Below are 24,620 nucleotides of genomic sequence, written 5' to 3'. Positions count from 1 at the left end.
ATTGATTTTGGTAGATGTTGTGATAACATATGCATGCTCTGGTGAGAGCTGTCTCTGGGGCACTGACAGTGAGATTGTAGAGGAGGGTGTAGATGGGTGAGACGTAGAGTAGGGAGAATTCACAGGGCATGGTGACTAAATGGTGCAGGAGAGGGAGTAGCTAAAGTTGATGCTTCACATTCTAATCCAAGTACTGAGAGAAGAGAATAAATGGGTAGATACTATCATGATGTCCTGAAACAATTTCTTCTTACACAGATCCTAGAGGAAGAGCTACGTGCACAAGCGGTGATTCTAGAATCACTTAACTCAACCCTCTTCCAAACCCAGATGGAACTCAAGAGAGAGGTGAGTCCTGGCTGGAGTGGGGATGGATTTGGGGTAGGATCCCAGGACTCTGTGCAGCTCTGTCATTTAGCTCAAGTTCAGGAAAGGTAGCTATTAAATTTCCATGTTTTTCAGAGAGCTATGGTGGGAAATCTGGAGAAAACACTCCAGACCAAGCTTGCCAAATCCGAAGAGAGTTTTAAATACGCCATGCAGCAGCTGACAGAAGAAAACAGTCAACTGAGGTGTGAATGATGCACAGAAAAATGGCTGACTTAACTTTGGGAATTGGGTGAGGTTTTCCTGGGGAACAGGTAAAGATGAACCCAGGTATCCCCTAATGACGTCAAGGCACAGACACTTTAAGGAGGAAGAAATTCACTAGGCTTGCCACAGTATTTATCTGCTATGGTTAAACAGTTCATTTGAGGTAGTGCTGGGAATGTGTCTAGACTCCTCTCCCTTACCTATTATGTCTTAGGTTTTATGCAAAATGACACATGAGATTTATCTGAGACTCTCTAAGCGTATTCATGTTTGTGACTAAAGATTATTTTTAAATCCATCGCCCATGAATGTTTACGGGTTTACCCTTAGATGCAGCTGCATTTGGTCCCTGTGGAAATCAACTTCAGGTCAGAAATTTTACTGTTACCTGAAGATACACCTTAAATCATTGAAATAAATTTCGGTCAATAATTTACTAAAGGGAAATATTCATTGTGTTGGTTTAGTAGAAAATTCTTTATGTGGACGCATTTTGGTCACCCAAATATCGTATCTCATTAAATTCCAAACCACTGCAAGTAATAAGTGAGACTGCCCCCAGTAAAAGAACGAAACCACATTTTTCTTTGTCTGGATATCCTAAACCCCTTTCTCCCCTTTGGGTCTGTACTGGTATATCTTCTTTTTCTTCATAGGCAAAAGATAATTACCAAGAATGAAGAAATTTATGTGGATAGATCAAGATCAACCTGTTTTACTATTTATGAGGAAAATTCTGAGACTTCAGAAGATGGTAGCAACAAAAGACAAGAACTATGAGCAGAAAAATTGTTGTTCCTCATCAGAAGTAGTAGGTACAGCATCTCTGTAAGCCTGGAGAACTCTTGTAAGGTTTTCTTGAGAAATGCCTATGATGAGTATGGATTTTGGGTTACCTTGATTCTGCTTTGGTTTTTTCACAGTTTGCTTTCTTCTGAGTGGTTGGGAATGTTTGAATTCTCATCTCAATTAGACAGATTTTTTTCATAACTCTTCATTGAAAAGTGATGTTCTCTGCACCTGGAGCTGAGCTGCCTCTGGACATACTACTTTCTCTTCTACCTTTACGTGTTTCATTATGAAGACACTGATCTGGAAACTTTCTTCCTATTAAATGTTGACTATACTCTGGATTGTACCTTTTGTCCCCTGGTGTATTTAGCTAGAAAAAAAAAGAATGTATTGGTTTGATTCCAAAAACCTTTCTTTGTTACATGTGTCCCCACTCTCCCACCTCTCAGTCATATTTCCTAACCTATGATTTAGGAATAGTTTCTGCCGGTTCTTGCCACCTTCTCTAAACCATTGCTAGAATTCAAATTCCCACTGGGCAGGCAACATAAATAAGTGAAGTGGGCTGGACATAAGAAAAAACAACCCCACAAACACACTGATAGGTAATCGGCAGCAGCTTCAGGGGAGGGGATTGCGGTGCGGAGGCAGTGAGAGAACCCATTCCATTGTTGCCATACAGGAGCATGGGGTCAATGTGGTCAAATAGTCTGCTTTTTTCAAAAGAAGATATTCTGGTTTTTATGTGACATTTCCCAATTTTTAAATAGGAACAACAATTTAAAAAAAATACAATCGTGTACCCAACATTCGGAGGTTCAATTAAAACATATCTGTGATCCAAACATTTTCCACCTGTGAGATGCCATTGGCAAAAAACAAAACAAGCAAAACAATCTCTCAGAACAAATTTTATTAAATTTGATTTCATAATTAAATTTTATTGAACAAATAAGATTAAAATTTATTTTATTAGGAATATTTTTGAAAAACTGTTTTTTAATTTAGCTTTTAAAAAATAAAATAATTCCTAAATATTTTAAGTAAACAAATACAGTGTGTCCATAAAGTCATGGTGCACTTTTGACCGGTCACAGGAAAGCAACAAAAGACAATAGATATGTGAAATCTGCACCAAATAAAAGGAAAACTCTCCCAGTTTCATACCTATTCAGTGCAGTTCGATGTGGGCTCACACACAGATTTTTTAGGGCTCCTTAGGTAGCTATCCCGTATAGCCCCTACAGCAGGGGTCCCCAAACTTTTTACACAGGGGGCCAGTTCACTGTCCCTCAGACTGTTGGAGGGCCGGACTATAAAAAAAGCTATGAACAAATTCCTATGCACACTGCACATATCTTATTTTAAAGTAAAAAAACAAAATGGGAACAAATACAATATTTAAAATAAAGAACAAGTAAATTTAAATCAACAAACTGACCAGTATTTCAATGGGAATTATGGACCTGCTTTTGGCTAAATGAGATGGTCAATGTCCGGTTCCATATTTGTCACTGCTAGCCGTAACAAGTGATATGATGTGCTTCTGGAGCCCTGATGCCTGCATCCCATGTCGCCGGAAGTAGTACTGTATGTGAGCGCCGCCACGCTTTGCGTCGCCACTCTCACCACCAATGAAAGAGGTGCCCCTTCCAGAAGTGCAGCGGGGCCGGATAAATGGCCTCAGGGAGCCGCATGTGGCCGGGGGCCATAGTTTGGGGACCCCTGCTCTACAGACTCATCACTGACTGATGGCCTACCAGAACGGGGTTTCTCCACCAAACTGCCGGTTTCCTTCAATTGCTTAACCCACCGAGTATGTTATTCCTATGTGGTGGCGCTTCGTTATAAAAGCGCCGATATTCACGTTGCACTTTGGTCACGGATTTGAATTTAGTGAACCACAGAACACACTGAACTTTCCTTTGTACTGTCCACATCTCGACTGGCATGGCCGTGGGCTGCTCTGCTGTATATATGGTGTTATGTCATCATCTGTGCATGCGCACATGCTGCCACATCATCCTACAGAAACTGGGAGGGTTTTCCTTTTATTTTGTGCAGATTTCACATTTCTATCGTCTTTTGTTGCTTTCCTGTGACCAGTCAAAAATGCGCCATGGGCCCTGGCCGGTTGGCTCAGTGGTAGAGCGTTGGCCTGGCGTGCAGGAGTCCCGGGTTCAATTCCCGGCCAGGGCACACAGGAGAAGTGCCCATCTGCTTCTCCACCCCTCCCCCTCTCCTTACTCTCTGTCTCTCTCTTCCCCTCCCGCAGCCAAGGCTCCATTGGAACAAAGTTGGCCTGGGTGCTGAGGATGGCTCTCTGGCCTCTGCCTCAGGCGCTAGAATGGCTCTGGTTGCAACAGAGCAATGCCCCAGATGGGCAGAGCATTGTCCCCTGGTGGGCATGCCGGGTGGATCCCGGTCGGGCACATGTGGGAGTCTGTCTGACTGCCTCCCCGTTTCTAACTTCAAAAAAATACCAAAAAGAAAAAAAAAAGTGCACCATGACTTTATGAATACACTGTATATAAAGAAATTATACATTTAAAAGCATGAAAGAAGCATAGCATTGCTAGAAAAAAAAGCAAATCAAACATATACAGATACTATATATGTAAGCAATAAGATGTAAGAAATAACATATTCCAATTTGTATTTTAAAGAAACTTGTTATAGGGTACAAGGCATATGAATTATTTTGAACTAAGGTTATTTGAGCCAGTGCAAGATAGACAGTCTGACCTTGTTTTATTCCCCTGAGTCCTGGAAATAATTCTCCCATGTGGAAGGCACCCTCCCTGTACAAAGAGGAGAGAAGGCACACTTAATACCAGAGCTAGGGAATTCAGGGACAAGAAGGCTGTGTAAGCAAAACTTACTATTTCCTTACTAATTTACTAACCATTTTTGGTTTGTAAGTTTTTCACAAGTGTTTTGTTACTGTTTCTAAAAGGTATATAATCTGCATGATTTGGTCATTTCTTTGAGTCTCATGTTTCTATGAACTTTGTGTGTATGTATGAAAGTTGATTTTTTTCTCCTGTTAATTTCTTACATCCATGAAGTTAATAATAGCATTGCTAGAAATAGTAAAGCAAAAAAGCATTGAAGATTAGTGTAGAAGATGACAGGGAGAGAGACTGAAAGTACAAAACCAAATCAGACACAATTCTTAACAATTTGAAGGAAATTAAATAATTATGGGTTGAAAGCAGATGAGAGATATGTGAAGTGCATTCTGCCACTGTTTTCAAACCATTATGATGTTACATTTCTTTTAAATTTACTATGCCTTGTTTATTTACTGTGGTGTTTTAAAAAACTTTTTATCAAATTAAAAGGGCTTGAATTTCTATAAGCAATCAATTTCAATTGATTCCATTCTCTCCCCTTCCTGCCATAAAACGGAAAGTAGAATAGCAGCATCTTATTAACAAATTAAGCATAGTGTTACATATCAATCAAGAGGGAAGACGAGTTTTTTCCTCAGAGTGAAAGTAGGCTGTGGCATCTGCTTTCCCAGGTTTTTCTTGTCATCCTTACTGCTCACTTCAAAGTTTACCTCAGTCAGGATGGTGAGAATATCATCACCCCTGAAAAACATAATATAACAACACTGTGACCATCTTTGAAGGAGAAACAGCTGGTAAACCCTTTCACCTGCTGTGCTTATGGTAGTAACTTATTTCTATCAAAATATCAGGCATTTGAAATAGTAAGTTGCTAAACCAACACTTACCACAGCTTTTCGGGTCAAGGAGTTGTTTCAGGACTTAGCACCTTATCTTAGGTTTACTCAAGATCTCTCTAGTCCGTCAGAAACCTCAGTGTGAACATCAGATTTGGTTTCTCCCCCTCCCAATCTGTTTATACCTCACTCTACTCCATATACTATGTTACCTGCCCCCATAATCACCTCAATGCCCCCCAATTTCCTCTGCCTCAAATGGACATTGCTTCTGTGAGTTCATCTATGATGCTATTGAACTTCAGGCAAGTGAAAATCTAATGTCTTCTGCAATCGCCTCACCCTATTCTCACCAGCCTCTCTAGTCAGTTTAATTGGGCAAACTGTGTATCCACCTCTGCAAATGACCCAGAACTTTGCAGAATTCGTGGTCTTAATCACAAAATAAAAACACTGTGTTGATGTTATGGTTCACTATCTTCCATAGAAAAAGCTCTCTCTTCATACACTTAAAACATAATGATATAGAACTGGAAGGAACCTGCAGAAGATTCCTTTCTATCCACCTCTCACTTCTGTGTGCCTTTGGGTGAACTGTGACATATAAAACCATAATTTAACTAAAGAGTACGTAAGGTATTTAAATGAGAAAAGAATATTTTCCTACATCTTATGGCTTCAAATCAGGCCAAATGAGTAAAACTATAAAGGGTTTCTACTCTTTGGTATTTATCTCTCATAATACACCAGCTGGTTTGAGGTTGGTTAACTAGTATAGAAGTTTTGACAGGGTTGGAAGATGTTAAACATGGAAAGGGGTTACTGCCTTTTTGGAAAACTTGGAAGTTTTTTAGTTGAGTTGGCGCAGTGATGTTTCTGCCTAAATACAGAGCTGAACTATATGACTTCACCATCCTTCCTAGCAATATGATAACCTGATTGTCCTTTGAGGTGCTAAAAAAAGAAGCTGCTCACTAAGTATCTCATTTTTTCTAGTGTGAACTAAAGATGTTACGACTTGTCCTCTCTCCCACTTTGCAACTGACCTGGAAAGTATAGCTATGCGACCCACAGCTAGACATTTGTAGATTAATCAAGGGTTGGGTAGGCAAGACTTACCTAGGACATCTTTCTTTCAGTCTCTGGCAAAGTGACTGGATATACCAGGTTCCCTCCGTAGGATTTCGGTAAGAAACACAGTTATTCACAGTCGCCATCCCCAGCAGAAAGTCAGCCTCATCTGGGATATATTTCTTCTGAGATGATGAATCCATTCCTAAATAGGTTTCCTTCTCGTCTGAGTCAGTCTCTACAGCTATACCTCTCTGGTAGTTATCCCCTTGACAAGCCTGAATGAAAAAGATTTTAGGTTTGCCTACAAGGGACAGGCACTTCAAACCAGTGAAGTAAGAGGTCAGTTCATAGATGAGGATTTCTTGCCCATCGGAGCCATAGATTGTGCCTTTGTCTCCATGGGAAAGGATGCAGCAGATGAAGCAGTCTTTGTCATGGTGGTCTTTCCTTTGGTAGTCTTTCAAAATCTCACAGATTTCCTGTGCTGTGCAGTCTCTGTAGTGCACTACCTCAAAATGAAGTTCGCTAAAGGTCTTGCGCAAAGCATCTGAAAAATGAAATACAAAATGTCATATTACACCTAACCGGTGGTGGTGCAGTGGATGTTGACCTAGAACACCGAGGTTCCCAGTTCAAAACCTGAGGGTCTCCAGCTTGAGCATTGGGTCGCTGGCTTGAGTGAGGGATCATTAACATGATCCTAAGGTTGCTAGCTTGAGCCCAAAGGTCGCAGGCTTGAAGCCCAATGTTGTTGGCTTGGATTGAACCCCCTGGTTAAGGCATGTACAAGAAGCAATCAATGAAGCAACTATGAGTTGGTGCCTCTCACTCTCCTTCCTCTCTTTCTTTCCCTTTCTCTCTTTCTCTCTCTCAAAGCAAAAAAAAAAAAAAAGTCATATTACACCACAATAATACCAGACCACAGACCATAGCTAAAGAGAACATTGATCAGATAAGAATTTGAACCAGAACTTAAAAACAAGAATTTCTATATTAGTGGCTGGATTCCATAAGCTTCTAATACTGTCTGCTACCAGCTGAAAAAATGTCTGAGGCAAATAAAAAAAGGAGAGGCCCTGGCCGGTTTGGTCAGTGGACAGAGTGTCGGCCTGGTGTATGGACATCCTGGGTTCAATTTCCAGTCAGGGCACACAGGAGAAGTGACCATCTGCTTTTCTCATCATCCCTCTCTCCCTTCTTTCCCTCTTCCCCTCATGCAGCTAGTGGCTTGATTTGTTCAGTTGACATGGGGTGCTGAGGATACCACAGTTGTTCCAAGCATCAGCCTCAGGCACTAAAAATAGCATGGTTGATTTGAGCATTGTTCCCAGACGGGTTGCCAGTGGACCACCTTTGAGGCACATGCGGGAGTCTGTCTGTCTGTCTCTCTCTCTCCTCTTCTCACTCAAAAAAAAGGTGAATACTATTATTGGCCTGTTGTCTTATCTCAACTAGTCTATAAGATAAATAAACTATTATTTAGGTGTACTATCAAACCAACTTAAAAACTAATTGTGTTACTTACATAATCAGAAAATAACCCCCCCAAATTGAACAAAAGATCTGTACTTATTTTATTCCCAAGCCTCTCAAAATTATCAAAATACAATATATGAATGTTTAAAAACTCCAGTAGAACTGAAAGACCTATTACAAAATGACTATTCCCTTTCTACCCCTCCTAATTAACCAGCCATATTCCATGAAGGCAACCACTTTCAACTTTTAACTATTTTATTTTTTGTTATTCCATTTTATAATAAATTTAGTAGGTACATTGCTATTTATTCACTGATTACTTTTTATCTTTTGTATTGAATTCTTACTATGGGTGATGAGTCTTTGGTGCTCTTATACTATTATTTACAATTTTTAGTTGAATCATCAGTAATGTTTGTATTCCTAGTACTATTTAAACATAATGTTATTTAATTATGCTTTTTTATTTTATTTTATTTTATTTTATTTATTAATTTTTTTTACAGAGACAGAGAGAGAGAGTCAGAGAGAGGGATAGACAGGAACAGACAGACAGGAATGGAGAGATGAGAACCATCAATCATTAGTTTTTCGTTGCTCGTTGCAACACCTAAGTTGTTCATTGACTGCTCTCTCATACGTGCCTTGACCGTGGGTCTTCAGCAGACTGAGTAACCCCTTGCTTGAGCCAGTGACCTTGGGTTGAAGCTGGTGAGCTTTTGCTCAAATCAGATGAGCTCAAGCTGGCTACCTCGGGGTCTCGAACCTGGGTTCTCCGCATCCCAGTCCGACGCTCTATCCACTGCACCACAGCCTGGTCAGGCTAATTATGCTTTTTTATTAAAGTTTTGTCTTTCCCAGAATTAGTAATCACACTTTTTTTTTATTGCTGTTTTCTATGTGCTTAATGTTATTTGCCGCCCCCCTCCAAATATATTCATACATCTATAGTCAAAATCTTTCAATGTCTTGGCTGCCTGTCTGATTCCTTTTTAAAAAAAATTAAAATTGTTTATATTTAAGAAGTACAACATGATGATATACATAATAAAAAGATTCCAATAAACAAGCCAATAACATATTCTCACACATTGTTACCATGTGTATGTATATGTGTGATGAGAACACCTGAAATATACTCCTAGTATATTTCTAGTATTCAATACATATTAACTGTAGTCATCAAGTTGTACATTAGATCTCTATTCAATCTACATAACTGCAAGTTTGTACCATTTGATAAAATGCCAGAAATATAATCAAGTATTATTTGAATAAAAATGCTAGTAAGTGAATGGAAATCAAAGGCCTGAAATCTTTTCTTCAGTACAAAGATGTGTGATGATGAATGATTTTTTTTTTTAGTGAGACAGACAGGGTCAGTCAGGAAAAAGAGAGATGAGAAGCATCAAATTGTAGTTGTGGCACTTTAGTTATTCATTGATTGCTTTCTCATATGTGCCTTAACCAGGGGGCTACAGCTGAGCCAGTGACCCCTTGCTCAAGCCAATGACCTTGGGCTCAAACCAACAACCTTGGGCTTCAAGCCAGCGACCATGGGGTCATGTCTATGATTCCACACTCAAGCTGGCAAACCTGTGCTCAAGCTGGTAAGCCCAATCTTTTTTTACAGTGACAGGAACGGAGAGAGATGAGAAGCATCAATCATTAGTTTTTTGTTGCGACACCTTAGTTGTTCATTGATTGCTTTCTCATATGTGCCTTGACTGTGGGCCTTCAGCAGACCAAGTAACCCCTTGCTCGAGCCAGCGACCTTGGGTCCAAGCTGGTGAGCTTTGCTCAAACCAGATGAGCCCGCACTCAAGCTAGTACCTCGGGGTCTCGAATCTGGGTCCTCCGCATCCCAGTCCGACCCTCTATCCACTGCGCCACCACCTGGTCAGGCAAGTGAGCCCAATCTTAAGCCAGCAACCTCAGCGTTTTGAACCTGGGTCCTCAGTTTCCTAGGCTGACACTCTATCCACTGTGCCAGCACCTGGTCAGACTAGCTTTGCAGCTTTTTTAAATCATAGAATAGATTTGCTTGAATAACCAAATGTTAACAGAGACTTTCAACAGTCTTGATGATTAAAGTCAGCCTACCTTACTTTTCTAAACTTTACTCCACTTAAAAAATAAGTCATAACCTGATATGATCACCCACAAAAAACTTTCAAAAATTATTTGATCAAATAAAAATTCTTGATATCAAAATTATTGGGTTGTATTATTGCAGTTATTACTTTTAGTTGTAGCTATTTCTATGTTCACATGCTGCAAATTATATTTTCATTTAACTTGTAAATTGTCAATCTTTGTTCAGATAGGCTGAGCGAAAAAAATTCTGTCCAGTTTAACGTTTAAAAATGCTATTTCTACAAATGGCCAACAGATATATGAAAAGATGCTCATCTTCTTTAGCTATTAGAGAAATGCAAATCAAAACGGCAATGAGATACCACCTCACACCTGTTCGATTAGCTGTTATTAGCAAGTCAGGTAACAGCAATTGTTGGAGAGGCTGTGGAGAAAAAGGAACCCTCATACACTGTTGGTGGGAATGTAAAGTAGTACAACCATTATGGAAGAAAGTATGGTGGTTCCTCAAAAAACTGAAAATAGAACTACCTTATGACCCAGCAATCCCTTTACTGGGTATATATCCCAAAAACTCAGAAACATTGATACGTAAAGACACATGCAGCCCCATGTTTATTGCAGCATTGTTCACAGTGGCCAGGACATGGAAACAACCAAAAAGCCCATCAATAGATGACTGGATAAAGAAGATGTGGCACATATACACTATGGAATACTACTCAGCCATAAGAAATGATGACATCGGAACATTTACAGCAAAATGGTGGGATCTTGATAACATGATACGAAGCGAAATAAGTAAATCAGAAAAAACCAGGAACTGTATTATTCCATACGTAGGTGGGACATAATAGTGAAACTAAGAGACATTTATAAGAGTGTGGTGGTTACGAGGGGGAGGGGAGAATGGGAGAGGGATAGGGGGTGGGGAGGGGCACAAAGAAAACAAGATAGAAGGTGACAGAGGACAATCTGACTTTGGGTGGTGGGTATGCAACATAATTGAACGACAAGATAACCTGGACTTGTTATCTTTGAATATATGTATCCTGATTTATTGATGTCACCCCATTAAAAAAATAAAATTATATATAAAAAAAAATGCTATTTCTGTTGAGGACTCACGATTTCTGCTGCACTCTATTATTATTATTATTATTATTATTATTATTATTTAATTTTGAGAGAGGAGAGAGAGAGAGAGAAGGGGGGGAGGAGCTGGAAGCATCAACTCCCATATATGCCTTGACCAGGCAGGCCCAGGGCTTCGAACCAGCGACCTCAGTGTTTTCAGGGCGATGCTTTTATCCACTGACCCACCCAGGTCAGGCCTGCTGCACTCTATTATAAATGCAAGTTCTATAAATGGCCTTGACACCAAGGCAATGTTTTCACACATCGTAATACCTAACACAGTCTACAGAAGCACTATTCATTTAGTTGAATTGAAAGCAAAGCTTATTGCTGCTTTTCAGTATAAGCCTTTTCGTAAGATTTAATAGTTTATTTTTATGTATACATTGCTTTAATTTTTTAAATTTACTTTTAAAAGGAAAGCAATTAACAAATATATAAAACTATTTCTTCACCTCCACAAGAAAATGTGGTTATCTTCATTTTCTTAAAACACGCAGCCCTGTCGGTAGAGGTTTTGTTCTCCCCTTTTGAAAAAAACACTAAGTATTAGAAATAGTTTACTTCTCTTTTGGGTTCTACTGTACCTGCATCCAAGTCTGTTCCACTCCTATCCTTCATATTGCAAAGTTTGGGCACGTTCTCCCGTGCTACGCTAAAATCATAATTGTTAATGATCACACAGTAACCACGAGGCTTGCTTTTCATTCGGTAAACATTGTCCAACGTCTGAAAAACAAAAATGCAACGCAGGAACTGACTCTGGGGGTCAAACACTTGAGGTGTGAACAAACAACTCCTTGGTTCAAGGTGAGGCTGTCCCCTAAGCCAGAGTAAACTGTAAGTGCTTGTTCCATGGCTTCAATCCAACATGACATTGTTCCCCTAACAAACTAGCTGGTTTCTCCCCCTTCTCCTCACACAGGGTCCCCAGACACTAGCTGGTTTCTCCCCCTTCTCCTCACACGGCATCCCCAGACACTAGCTGGTTTCTCCCTCTTCTCACACGGGATCCCCAGACACTAGCTGGTTTCTCCCCCTTCTCCTCACACGGGGTCCCCAGACACTAGCTAGTCTCTCCCCCTTCTCCTCACACGGGATCCCCAGACACTAGCTGGTCTCTCCCCCTTCTCCTCACACGGCATCCCCAGACACTAGCTGGTTTCTCCCTCTTCTCCTCACACGGGATCCCCAGACACTAGCTGGTTTCTCCCCCTTCTCCTCACACGGGATCCCCAGACACTAGCTGGTTTCTCCCCCTTCTCCTCACACGGGGTCCCCAGACACTAGCTGGTTTCTCCCCCTTCTCCTCACACGGGGTCCCCAGACACTAGCTGGTTTCTCCCCCTTCTCCTCACACGGGATCCCCAGACACTAGCTGGTCTCTCCCCCTTCTCCTCACACGGGGTCCCCAGACACTAGCTGGTCTCTCCCCCTTCTCCTCACACGGGATCCCCAGACACTAGCTGGTCTCTCCCTCTTCTCCTCACACGGCATCCCCAGACACTAGCTGGTTTCTCCCTCTTCTCCTCACATGGGGTCCCCAGACACTAGCTGGTCTCTCCCCCTTCTCCTCACACGGGATCCCCAGACACTAGCTGGTTTCTCCCCCTTCTCCTCACACGGGGTCCCCAGACACTAGCTGGTCTCTCCCTCTTCTCCTCACACGGCATCCCCAGACACTAGCTGGTTTCTCCCTCTTCTCCTCACATGGGGTCCCCAGACACTAGCTGGTCTCTCCCCCTTCTCCTCACACGGGATCCCCAGACACTAGCTGGTCTCTCCCCCTTCTCCTCACACGGGGTCCCCAGACACTAGCTGGTCTCTCCCCCTTCTCCTCACACGGGGTCCCCAGACACTAGCTGGTCTCTCCCCCTTCTCCTCACACGGGATCCCCAGACACTAGCTGGTCTCTCCCCCTTCTCCTCACACAGGGTCCCCAGACACTAGCTGGTCTCTCCCCCTTCTCCTCACACGGGGTCCCCAGACACTAGCTGGTTTCTCCCCCTTCTCTCCCCCTTCTCCTCACACGGGATCCCCAGACACTAGCTGGTTTCTCCCCCTTCTCCTCACACAGGATCCCCAGACACTAGCTGGTCTCTCCCCCTTCTCCTCACACGGGGTCCCCAGACACTAGCTGGTCTCTTCCCCTTCTCCTCACACGGGATCCCCAGACACTAGCTGGTCTCTCCCCCTTCTCCTCACACGGCATCCCCAGACACTAGCTGGTCTCTCCCCCTTCTCCTCACACGGGGTCCCCAGACACTAGCTGGTTTCTCCCCCTTCTCTCCCCCTTCTCCTCACACGGGATCCCCAGACACTAGCTGGTTTCTCCCCCTTCTCCTCACACAGGATCCCCAGACACTAGCTGGTCTCTCCCCCTTCTCCTCACACGGGGTCCCCAGACACTAGCTGGTTTCTCCCCCTTCTCCTCACACGGGGTCCCCAGACACTAGCTGGTCTCTCCCCCTTCTCCTCACACGGGATCCCCAGATACTAGCTGGTTTCTCCCCCTTCTCCTCACACAGGGTCCCCAGACACTAGCTGGTTTCTCCCCCTTCTCCTCACATGGCATCCCCAGACTTCCACCTTACCTTCAGTGTTTAAAGTCAATGTCCCAACCTGGGTCTCCTGAGCACTCTGCACTATTATTAATGTTGTCATTATAATGTATTATTTTTTCTCATTTCTGCTCAAGGCATATGGCATCTGTGTCAGGAATGAGCATTTATTGATTTAGGAGAGCTCTATCAGGAGTTGCTAATCAATGAGTGAATGTCTTTGGGATGTCTTTGGGTTGCCCTTCCGTGACCTTGTGACTTCCTTGGCTATCTACTCCACTCATCCATGTTTCTGGGCTAACAGCTGAGGGCTTGCCCTTCACACATGACAGACTGTCCCAGGACTTTTAAAGATGATGGATTAATCTGGATCTCAGGACTACAGCGACTAGAGGCAAGAGATGTGCTGGTCAGGCACGCCCTGGCTATGCCGCAGGTGACAGTGTCCAGATGCTAGTACCTGACATTGTCAGTTAGAAGTGGCCCTAGGCTGTCCTGATTTTCCCAACGCTGAAACATTCAGCATTTATTGGGAAATCCATACAGTTTCTCCAAATAAAGGAAAGGGTTGGAGGAGGGAGGCCCAACATTTCACCTTAAAACTTTGAGCAAGTCACCTAATCTCTCTTTATTTATTGATTGATTTTAGAGAGAGAGGGAAGAAGAGCAAGAGAAACACTGATATGTTGTTCCATTTGTTTATGCACTCAACGATTGATTCTTATATATACCTTGACCAGGGATCAAACTTACAACCTTGGCGTACCTGGATAATGCTCTAACCAACTGAGCTACCTGGTCAGGGAGCTAATCTCTCTTTCACTCACTTGTAGAGTGCTTTACTCTGTAAAGTGCTACATGACTTTGGTTATTCCTTGATTTTCCAACAGAGAGGTCTGGTAATTTGCTCAGGAGCCCAGTAGGAAATTGTTTCAAGTGGCCAAGACATGGAAACAACCAAAAAGCCCTTCAATAGAAGACTGGATAAAGAAGATGTGGCACATATACACTATGGAATACTACTCAGCCATAAGAAATGATGACATCAGATCATTTACAGCAAAATGGTGGGATCTTGATAACATTATACGGAGTGAAATAAGTAAATCAGAAAAAAACAAGAACTACATGATTCCATACATTGGTGGAACATAAAAACGAGACTAAGAGACATGGACAAGAGAGTGGTGGTTACCAGGGGTGGGGGGAGGGAGGATGCAGGAGGGAGGGAGGGAGAGAGTTAGGGGGAGGGGGAGGGGCACAGAGAAAACTAGACAGAGGATGACGGAGGACAATCTGACTCTGGGTGAGGGGTATGCAACATAATTTAATGACAAAATAACCTAGACATGTTTTCTTTGAATATATGTACCCTGAATTATTAATGTCATCCCATTAACATCAATAAAAATTTATTAAAAAAAAAAAAATTCAAGCCTCCTGAAGGACTCGTCATGTTCAGGGTTTCCTCTGCTTCCTGCCACAGCGAGGAGTGAATGGGCTAATGAGTCAGAACGTGTTTGGTGAACTGCTGAAGGTTACATAAACGGAAGTGATTATGTCTAAAAAGGCAGTTCCTGTACCAGCACACTGAGGTGAGAACGCAGAGATGGCAGATTATGAGCATTTCCTACTACACTAATCACAAAGGAGAAGCAGTTTTGAAATGTCAAGCTAGAAGAAAAGGCTTTGCTCTTTCCCGTTCTGCTGCACTCTTCCCCCCAAAGCCTCTCCCATTCAGGCTGAAGCAGCTGCTGAGAGAAGGTTAGGAAGGAGACTTCTCAGCCCTCTGCCCTCCAACTGTTACAATGTCTTTTGTCTTTGGTTTAAAAATAAAAAGTTAACACATAAGAAACCCGAGAGATTACATTTTTTTTAAAATTAAAAGTCACACTTCAGACTTGTCCTTCTGTGAATTTTTTCTATAGTTCTTAAAATAGTCACTAAGTTTCCCCTTACTAGCTTATTTGGAAGCTAAAAAGGCTAAGGAATACAATAACTAGGATTTGCAATGTAGAGAAAAGAAATAATGAGGGGTTTCCTCATACTTGTTGTGACTCGTTGTCCTGTTCTTGTGGTTCACTGTCCTGTTCTCTTGGATAGTCCGATATTGACAGCATCTTACGTAATCCCTCATCTATGGGCAACTGAGACACATCTGGAATGAGATATGGCAGAGAAGGTGTTTTAGTAAAGAAACATGTAGAATTTAGGACAACACAAAGTCCCCTTTAAAAAGAAAATTCACAGAACATAATATCCTTGCAGTTCACAGAAGAAGTAAAATTGTTGCTACTGACTAACTCTATATCTATTTCAAACTTGCTGGCCAGAGGCTGCACACCTTTCATTGTGTAGAGAAGGTGATAACATGTAGCCACCGAACCCTCATCCTAATATTAGGTGGCAGGCCCATTAAGATGTGGGTATGGATGGTAGAAGGTTGTAGAGAGGAAGCAGTGAGGATATCAAAGAGTAAATTAGCTAAATGGGTCTTGAAAACATCTCCAGTTATTACCACTTGAAAATTCAAGATATTAAAATTTAAAAAAAACTCCCTGAGCAGACAAAAACAATATAATCATACGAGCAAAGCTTAATTTAGCTTATTTTGCAAGACTAACTTGACCTTGCTTATGCCTCTGAAAATCATGAGCAAAACTTGAAGTTTTTTCCAAGGTTGATATGAGGTAACCACTGAGCGTCCCCTATCATTTAAGAAAATTCTAACATTATAACTAATCACCGTGAAGAATAAACAGTCCCTGCTTTCTCACTATGTAAGCTGCTTTATAACAACATACTCTTGAGCCTCATCCCATGTTTTGTTTTGAGGGCTTCCAGTTTATAAACTGTTTTGGTGTGTCCACAATACATTTTTATGAATTACTACAATGATTCATTGGTTTGACTTCAGCTATTTATGAACCTTAGACAAAGGCTCATTCTACCCTCTGAATTAAAATGGAAACACACAGTTTTGATCGAAAACATTGTGACAGAGAGGGATTTGTCAATTTCAGAATACATTTTGCTGATTCACAGTGATCACGTTGTTCATACCTGTGCTTAATTCTTCATAATCAGCGATTTTCTTCAGCAGGCTCTTGTCGACTCGGTCACAGATTCTTTTTAGGGTGTCCAAATTTCTTTCCCCAAGGATGGCCCTCTTTTCCATCTCTATGAAAACATCAAGCAAGGTCTAGAGGGAGGAGAAATAAAGTTGGAAGATGGAATTGGGCCATATTGAGTTTTAGAATAGATTTTTTTTTTAACTTTCACTTTCTCCAAACCAATGGCATACCCTAGCCCCCCAAACGTATCCTCTTGAGAGGACATGCTAGTTTTACAAGGCCGATATACTACTCTAAGGGCAATTCTGTGTTTTCTGACCCAAAAATAGAGAAGTGAGAAGACAGAGGAGAAGCTACATCTGTTCCCAGGACCCAGGCTCTGTGCTGAAACTGCCGGTGAACACCTTTGCATGAAGACCAAAACAGGTCCTGGCTGGTTGGCTCAGTGGTAGAGCGTCGGCCTGGCGTGCAGGGGTCCTGGGTTCAATTCCCGGCCAGGGCACACAGGAGAAGCGCCCATCTGCTTCTCCACCCCTCCCCCTCTCCTTCCTCTCTGTCTCTCTCTTCCCCTCCCGCAGCCAAGGCTCCATTGGAGCAAGGATGGCCCGGGCACTGGGGATGGCTCCTTGGCCTCTGCCCCAGGCGCTAGAGTGGCTCTGGTCGCAACAGAGCGATGCCCGGGAGGGGCAGAACATCGCCCCCTGGTGGGCAGAGCATCGCCCCTGGTGGGCGTGCGGGGTGGATCCCGGTCGGGCGCATGCGGGAGTCTGTCTGACTGTCTCTCCCCATTTCCAGCTTCAGAAAAATACAAAAAACAAACAAACCCAAAACAGCCCAAGGTGCATGGCTGAGACAGCCATGGTTCCCATGGTGACATCCCTGGAAACTGCCTCATACCCAAAATTTCCTTTGGCTTTAAACACACACACGCACACACCACATCACCCACAGGCACGCAAAACTGAACCAGACATAAGCGCGCGCGCGCGCGCACACACACACACACACACACACACACACACACTACACCACACCACACACACAGACACACCGTTCACATACACACAGAGTTTAAGGTCCCAGGTTCTTTCAGAAGTGGGGAAAATATCTCAGGCCCACCACTGTCTCTCCTGGCTCTGCAGGGTCTTACATTGTGCTCTGTCCCCACGACCAGCCTTCGTCTTTTCTCCTGACACTGCCTTGCTTCCGGTAATTAATGCAAGCAGCACTTCACAGTATACAAAAGAATCGCAACTCCAACATTCATGCCTGACAGCTAGCTTTCTTCTTCTACCCATGTTAAAAAATGCGAGTTTAGATTGCTTTTACTAGAGTAGCCCTCCGCTCAGTGTCAGAAATCCCCACTGGCTGACTCTTCCTCAAGACTGAATCTTGGCATGACACCAGGTCTTACCATGTTATCATCATCCAGTCTACATTTGGGGATCTCCTGGTTCAAAAAAAATTTAAAGTCCCTCAAGCCTGAAACGATTACTTCCTCTGCAATCTGGAAAAGCATCACCCTGTGGGGGGAAATGGAAACAATTGAGAAATGTTTTCTTAAATAATTTCCCATTTGATATACAGAGAGGAGGCCTTCAGTTAATTTCAGATAAGTGAATTGTGGTTTTCCTATGTCTTCACTTTCAAGATCTGGTTACAATGAAAAAGTTTTGTTTTTGGAAATTATGTTTTTCAAAATGCAAATCATCATCACTTCCTAATTAACACTTGTCGGCCTTCTCTGAGCCATTGCCTTCAGTAGGAAGGCTGAACACCCAAGTGAGTGGAGCCCAGCCTGCCTCCTCATCACTCCTCACTACCCTCTCACCGTTTCTTCTCCAAACATCTCCCACACCCTGCTTCTCACCCTTCTGTTCTGTGCCCCCCCCCCAAGCATTGCCTATAGTGACTGTAAGCATTGCATTCACCCCACTCGGGATATCCTTTGTACCACCCAATGGGTAACACATATAATTGTTTGTTTATAAAGCTGACCAAGCTCCCTGAGAGCAAGGTCAATGCCTTTTTTGTTGCCAAAAGCTCAGAGGGTTATGAGGTACAGTGTTTTTTGTTTGTTTGTTTGTTTGTTTGTTTTGTGACAGAGAGAGAGACAGATAGGGACAGACAGACAGGAAGGGAGAGAGATGAGAAGTATCAATTATTTGTTGTGGCACCTTAGTTCTTCATTGATTGATTTCTCATATGTGCCTTGATGAGGGGGCTACAGCAGAGTGAGTGACCCCTTGTTCAAGCCAGCGGCCTTGGGCTTCAAGCCAGTGACCTTTGGGCTCAAGCCAGCAACCCCGCACTGAAGCTGGTGAACCCACAATCAATCCAGATGAGCCCGTGCTCAAGCTGGCGACCTTGGGATTTCAAACCTGGGTCCTCTTTGTCCCAGTCCAATGCTCTATCCACTGTACCACCACCTGGTCAGGCATAGGTACAGTGTTTAAATGCAAGGAACCCAGACTAATGACATTGAAACTTTGGTTCTACCACCTATGAGCAGTATGACTTCAGACAGGTTCCAGGGGTCTCAAACTCAACTCAGCATGTGGGCTGCAGAGCAAGATCACAGCCGTTGGCCGCACTAGGTCTACAAAAGGCAACTGTTACGCAACACTTTTCTCACTGCAGTTGAAAACAAAAAAAAATCAGTACAACATTGTTCGGCGGGCCGCGAGTTTGAGACCCCTGGGTTACACCATTTTTTTTCATTGCACACTGCAGGTAATTCTATATTTATGCCATTAGAATATGCTGAAGATTACATAAATTTTTTTGAAGTGCTTAAACCAATATTTGGCAACACAGTAAGTGCTCAGTACAAGGCATTATTATTTCTTAATCTATGACAGGCTTTTGGGATATGCTTGTCCAATGAACAAAGGAATGTTTTATAAGTCAGAAAACCTTTCATTCTTATGATATAAAGCAAACAACTTTAATGGAGAGATATGTTAACTTCGAAGTTAAATTAGAAAATTAAAAGTTTGAAAATAAAAGTAGTATAGAAACAAGTTATTCAGTATTATCAACAGCTTCATCCTTCTTCTCATGGAATCTCTACACTAAAAATAGTTACTAAAGCTTTCCCACTTTGGCCAAGATTGGGTCCAATCAGAAGCTATTGTCCTTTTTAACTTTTTTCCCCTTTCTTTTCTCTTCTTTTCCCTTTCTCTTTTCTCTTCTTTTCCCTTTCTCTTCTATTTTCTTTTCTTTTTTTCCTTCCTTTCTTCCCTCCCTCCTTCCCTCCCTCCCTCCCTCCCTCCCTCCCTCCCTCCTTCCTTCCTTCCTTCCTTCCTTCCTTCCTTCCTTCCTTCCTTCCTTCCTCCCTCCCTCCCTCCCTCCCTCCCTCTCTCTCTTTCTTTCCTCCCTTCCTCCCTCCCTCTCCCTCTTTCTTTCTTTCTTTTTCTTTTTTTTTGAGAGAGGCAGGGAAAGAGAGAGAGGCAGGAATATTAAAAGTCTCCTGAATGAGCCCTGACTGGGGAATTGAACTAGTAACCTCCACGCTCCTGGCTGACAATCCTTTTAAACTTTATTACAAGGTATTTTGCCCTTTACTTTTCCTCATTAGTGAAACCTATTGGTATTCTTGTACCATCATTGTCTAGAAATAAGCCTGGATAGTTTACGAGATACTTATTTCATAGGTAGCAGTTATAATTTGAAAATTTTAATACCTAGTGTTTTCTTATAAATGGAAAGTGACCACACTATCATATATTTTATTAGTTAATGATCAACAAGGATGAACAAGCAGTAGAGTGTACTTGTGTTGATCTTTTGTTCTCAAACTAACATGTTGAATATTTTAACAGAGTCTGCCCTTGTTAAGGATTCTCCGCCCTGCCACAAAGAGGTACAGGTCATTGTCTGGCATTGGCAGTTTCTCTCAGTTTAACTCAACCACCAGAAGACCAAGACAGTGGGCACAAGAAGAGATCTTCCAGCCTTCCTAGAACTAGGGGTGTTGTTTTCTAGGATTAATTGATGCCTTCTGTAAAAATTCCTTAAAAAGGCCCTGGAGACTGGGTGAGGAGCACGGAACTGGGAGAGGAACGGGGAACCAGGAGAAGAGCACAGAACCGAGAGAGGCGCGGGGAACCGGGAGAGGGGCGGGGAACCGGGAGAGGGGCGGGGAGCCGGGAGAGGGGCGGGCAGCCGGGAGAGGCGCGGGGAACCGGGAGAGGGGCGGGGAACCGGGAGAGGGGCGGGGAGCCGGGAGAGGGGCGGGGAGCCGGGAGAGGGGCGGGCAGCCGGGAGAGGCGCGGGGAGCCGGGAGAGGGGCGGGGAGCCGGGAGAGGGGCGGGGAACCGGGAGAGGGGCGGGGAGCCGGGAGAGGGGCGGGGAGCCGGGAGAGGCGCGGGGAGCCGGGAGAGGGGCGGGGAGCCGGGAGAGGGGCGGGGAGCCGGGAGAGGGGCGGGCAGCCGGGAGAGGCGCGGGGAGCCGGGAGAGGGGCGGGGAGCCGGGAGAGGGGCGGGCAGCCGGGAGAGGCGCGGGGAGCCGGGAGAGGCGCGGGGAGCCGGGAGAGGGGCACGGAACCGGGAGAGGGGCACGGAGCCGGGAGAGGGGCGGGGAACCGGGAGAGGGGCACGGAACCGGGAGAGGGGCACGGAACCGGGAGAGGGGCACGGAACCGGGAGAGGAGCACGGAACCGGGAGAGGGGCGGGGAACCGGGAGAGGCGCGGGGAACCGGGAGAGGCGCGGGGAACCGGGAGAGGAGCACGGAGCCGGGAGAGGGGCGGGGAGCCGGGAGAGGCGCGGGGAGCCGGGAGAGGGGCACGGAACCGGGAGAGGGGCACGGAGCCGGGAGAGGGGCGGGGAACCGGGAGAGGGGCACGGAACCGGGAGAGGGGCGGGGAACCGGGAGAGGGGCACGGAACCGGGAGAGGGGCACGGAGCCGGGAGAGGAGCACGGAACCGGGAGAGGGGCGGGGAACCGGGAGAGGCGCGGGGAACCGGGAGAGGAGCACGGAGCCGGGAGAGGGGCGGGGAGCCGGGAGAGGCGCGGGGAACCGGGAGAGGGGCGGGGAACCGGGAGAGGGGCACGGAGCCGGGAGAGGGGCGGGGAACCGGGAGAGGGGCACGGAGCCGGGAGAGGCGCGGGGAGCCGGGAGAGGGGCACGGAACCGGGAGAGGGGCACGGAACCGGGAGAGGGGCGGGGAGCCGGGAGAGGGGCGGGGAACCGGGAGAGGGGCACGGAGCCGGGAGAGGGGCGGGGAACCGGGAGAGGGGCACGGAGCCGGGAGAGGGGCGGGGAACCGGGAGAGGGGCACGGAGCCGGGAGAGGGGCACGGAACCGGTAGAGGAGCGGGAAACCGGGAGAGGGGCGGGGAGCCGGGAGAGGCGCGGGGAACCGGGAGAGGAGCACGGAGCCGGGAGAGGCGCGGGGAGCCGGGAGAGGAGCACGGAGCCGGGAGAGGCGCGGGGAGCCGGGAGAGGCGCGGCGAGCCGGGAGAGGCGCACGGAGCCGGGAGAGGCGCGGGGAGCCGGGAGAGGCGCACGGAGCCGGGAGAGGCGCGGGGAGCCGGGAGAGGGGCACGGAGCCGGGAGAGGGGCACGGAACCGGTAGAGGAGCGGGAAACCGGGAGAGGGGCGGGGAGCCGGGAGAGGGGCGGGGAGCCGGGAGAGGCACGGGGAACCGGGAGAGGAGCACGGAGCCGGGAGAGGCGCGGGGAGCCGGGAGAGGCGCACGGAGCCGGGAGAGGGGCACGGAGCCGGGAGGGGCACGAAGCCGGGAGAGGCACGGGGAACCGGGAGAGGCGCGGGGAGCCGGGAGAGGGGCACGGAGCCGGGAGAGGGGCACGGAGCCGGGAGAGGGGCGGGGAACCCGGAGAGGAGCACGGAGCCGGGAGAGGGGCACGGAGCCGGGAGAGGAGCACGGAACCGGGAGAGGGGCGGGGAGCCGGGAGAGGGGCACGGAACCGGGAGAGGGGCGGGGAGCCGGGAGAGGAGCACGGAGCCGGGAGAGGGGCACGGAACCGGTAGAGGAGCTCGGAGCCGGGAGAGGCACGGGGAACCGGGAGAGGAGCACGGAGCCGGGAGAGGCGCGGGGAGCCGGGAGAGGCGCACGGAGCCGGGAGAGGCACGGGGAACCGGGAGAGGAGCACGGAGCCGGGAGAGGCGCGGGGAGCCGGGAGAGGCGCACGGAGCCGGGAGAGGCGCGGGGAGCCGGGAGAGGCGCACGGAGCCGGGAGAGGGGCACGGGGAACCGGGAGAGGAGCACGGAGCCGGGAGAGGGGCGGGGAACCGGGAGAGGCGCGGGGAACCCGGAGAGGAGCACGGAGCCGGGAGAGGGGCACGGAGCCGGGAGAGGAGCACGGAACCGGGAGAGGGGCGGGGAACCGGGAGAGGGGCGGGGAACCGGGAGAGGCGCGGGGAACCCGGAGAGGAGCACGGAGCCGGGAGAGGGGCACGGAGCCGGGAGAGGAGCACGGAACCGGGAGAGGCACGGGGAACCGGGAGAGGCGCGGGGAGCCGGGAGAGGGGCACGGAACCGGGAGAGGCACGGGGAACCGGGAGAGGCGCGGGGAACCGGGAGAGGGGCGGGGAACCGGGAGAGGGGCGGGGAACCGGGAGAGGGGCGGGGAGCCGGGAGAGGGGCGGGGAACCGGGAGAGGCGCGGGGAGCCGGGAGAGGGGCGGGGAACCGGGAGAGGGGCGGGGAACCGGGAGAGGCGCGGGGAGCCGGGAGAGGAGCACGGAGCCGGGAGAAGGGCGGGGAACCGGGAGAGGGGCGGGGAGCCGGGAGAGGGGCGGGGAGCCGGGAGAGGCGCGGGGAGCCGGGAGAGGGGCGGGGAGCCGGGAGAGGCGCGGGGAGCCGGGAGAGGGGCGGGGAGCCGGGAGAGGGGCGGGGAGCCGGGAGAGGGGCGGGGAGCCGGGAGAGGGGCGGGGAGCCGGGAGAGGGGCGGGGAGCCGGGAGAGGGGCGGGGAACCGGGAGAGGCGCGGGGAGCCGGGAGAGGGGCGGGGAACCGGGAGAGGGGCGGGGAGCCGGGAGAGGCGCGGGGAGCCGGGAGAGGAGCACGGAGCCGGGAGAAGGGCGGGGAACCGGGAGAGGGGCGGGGAGCCGGGAGAGGGGCGGGGAGCCGGGAGAGGCGCGGGGAGCCGGGAGAGGGGCGGGGAGCCGGGAGAGGCGCGGGGAGCCGGGAGAGGGGCGGGGAGCCGGGAGAGGGGCGGGGAGCCGGGAGAGGCGCGGGGAGCCGGGAGAGGGGCGGGGAGCCGGGAGAGGGGCGGGGAGCCGGGAGAGGCGCGGGGAGCCGGGAGAGGGGCGGGGAGCCGGGAGAGGGGCGGGGAGCCGGGAGAGGCGCGGGGAGCCGGGAGAGGGGCGGGGAGCCGGGAGAGGGGCGGGGAGCCGGGAGAGGGGCGGGGAGCCGGGAGAGGCGCGGGGAGCCGGGAGAGGGGCGGGGAGCCGGGAGAGGGGCGGGGAGCCGGGAGAGGGGCACGGAGCCGGGAGAGGAGCACGGAACCGGGAGAGGCGCGGGGAGCCGGGAGAGGCGCGGGGAGCCGGGAGAGGAGCACAGAACCGGGAGAGGGGCACGAAGCCGGGAGAGGGGCGGGGAGCCGGGAGAGGAGCACGGAACTGGGAGAGGGGCACGGAGCCGGTAGAGGGGCGGGGAGCCGGGAGAGGGGCGGGGAGCCGGGAGAGGGGCACGGAGCCGGGAGAGGGGCACGGAACCGGGAGAGGGGCACGGAGCCGGGAGAGGGGCACGGAGCCGGGAGAGGGGCGGGGAGCCGGGAGAGGGGCGGGGAGCCGGGAGAGGAGCACGGAGCCGGGAGAGGGGCACGGAGCCGGGAGAGGGGCACGGAGCCGGGAGAGGAGCACGGAGCCGGGAGAGGAGCACGGAGCCGGGAGAGGCGCGGGGAGCCGGGAGAGGAGCACGGAGCCGGGAGAGGCGCGGGGAACCGGGAGAGGGGCACGGAACCGGGAGAGGGGCACGGAACCAGGAGAGGAGCACGGGGCCGGGACAGGCGCGGGGAACCGGGAGAGGGGCGGGGAGCCGGGAGAGGCGCGGGGAGCCGGGAGAGGGGCGGGGAGCCGGGAGAGGAACATGGAACTGGAAGAGGAGTGGGGAACGGATTCTCCGTAGAGTCTTCAAACAGGGACCAACCTTGT

General features: G+C 48.5%; 2 protein-coding genes across 4 annotated transcripts in view; one reads left to right on the top strand and one right to left on the bottom strand.

The window, feature by feature from the left end:
• The window catches only part of FLACC1 (flagellum associated containing coiled-coil domains 1), a 28,150-nt gene extending 26,776 nt beyond the window's left edge, over nt 1–1,374 (top strand). Inside the window, exons 13-15 of the mRNA XM_066345886.1 lie at nt 259–352; nt 467–572; nt 1,251–1,374. Of these exons, the coding sequence (XP_066201983.1) occupies nt 259–352; nt 467–572; nt 1,251–1,374 (324 nt within the window). The remainder of the gene's footprint in view (nt 1–258; nt 353–466; nt 573–1,250) is intronic.
• Nucleotides 1,375–2,284: 910 nt separating this feature from the next.
• CASP8 (caspase 8) overlaps nt 2,285–24,620 on the bottom strand; it is a 35,543-nt gene continuing 13,207 nt past the window's right edge. For all 3 annotated transcript variants that reach the window (XM_066345785.1, XM_066345786.1, XM_066345787.1), the window contains 6 exons: nt 17,914–18,022; nt 16,489–16,627; nt 15,474–15,583; nt 11,452–11,593; nt 6,197–6,698; nt 2,285–4,982 (listed from right to left, as the gene is read on the bottom strand). In XM_066345785.1, the coding sequence (XP_066201882.1) occupies nt 4,847–4,982; nt 6,197–6,698; nt 11,452–11,593; nt 15,474–15,583; nt 16,489–16,627; nt 17,914–18,022 (1,138 nt within the window). In that variant the 3' untranslated portion in view covers nt 2,285–4,846. The remainder of the gene's footprint in view (nt 4,983–6,196; nt 6,699–11,451; nt 11,594–15,473; nt 15,584–16,488; nt 16,628–17,913; nt 18,023–24,620) is intronic.

Source organism: Saccopteryx leptura, chromosome 7, assembly GCF_036850995.1.
Source record: "Saccopteryx leptura isolate mSacLep1 chromosome 7, mSacLep1_pri_phased_curated, whole genome shotgun sequence".
Lineage (NCBI taxonomy): Eukaryota > Metazoa > Chordata > Mammalia > Chiroptera > Emballonuridae > Saccopteryx > Saccopteryx leptura.
This window is presented reverse-complemented; position numbering and strand designations above follow the sequence as displayed.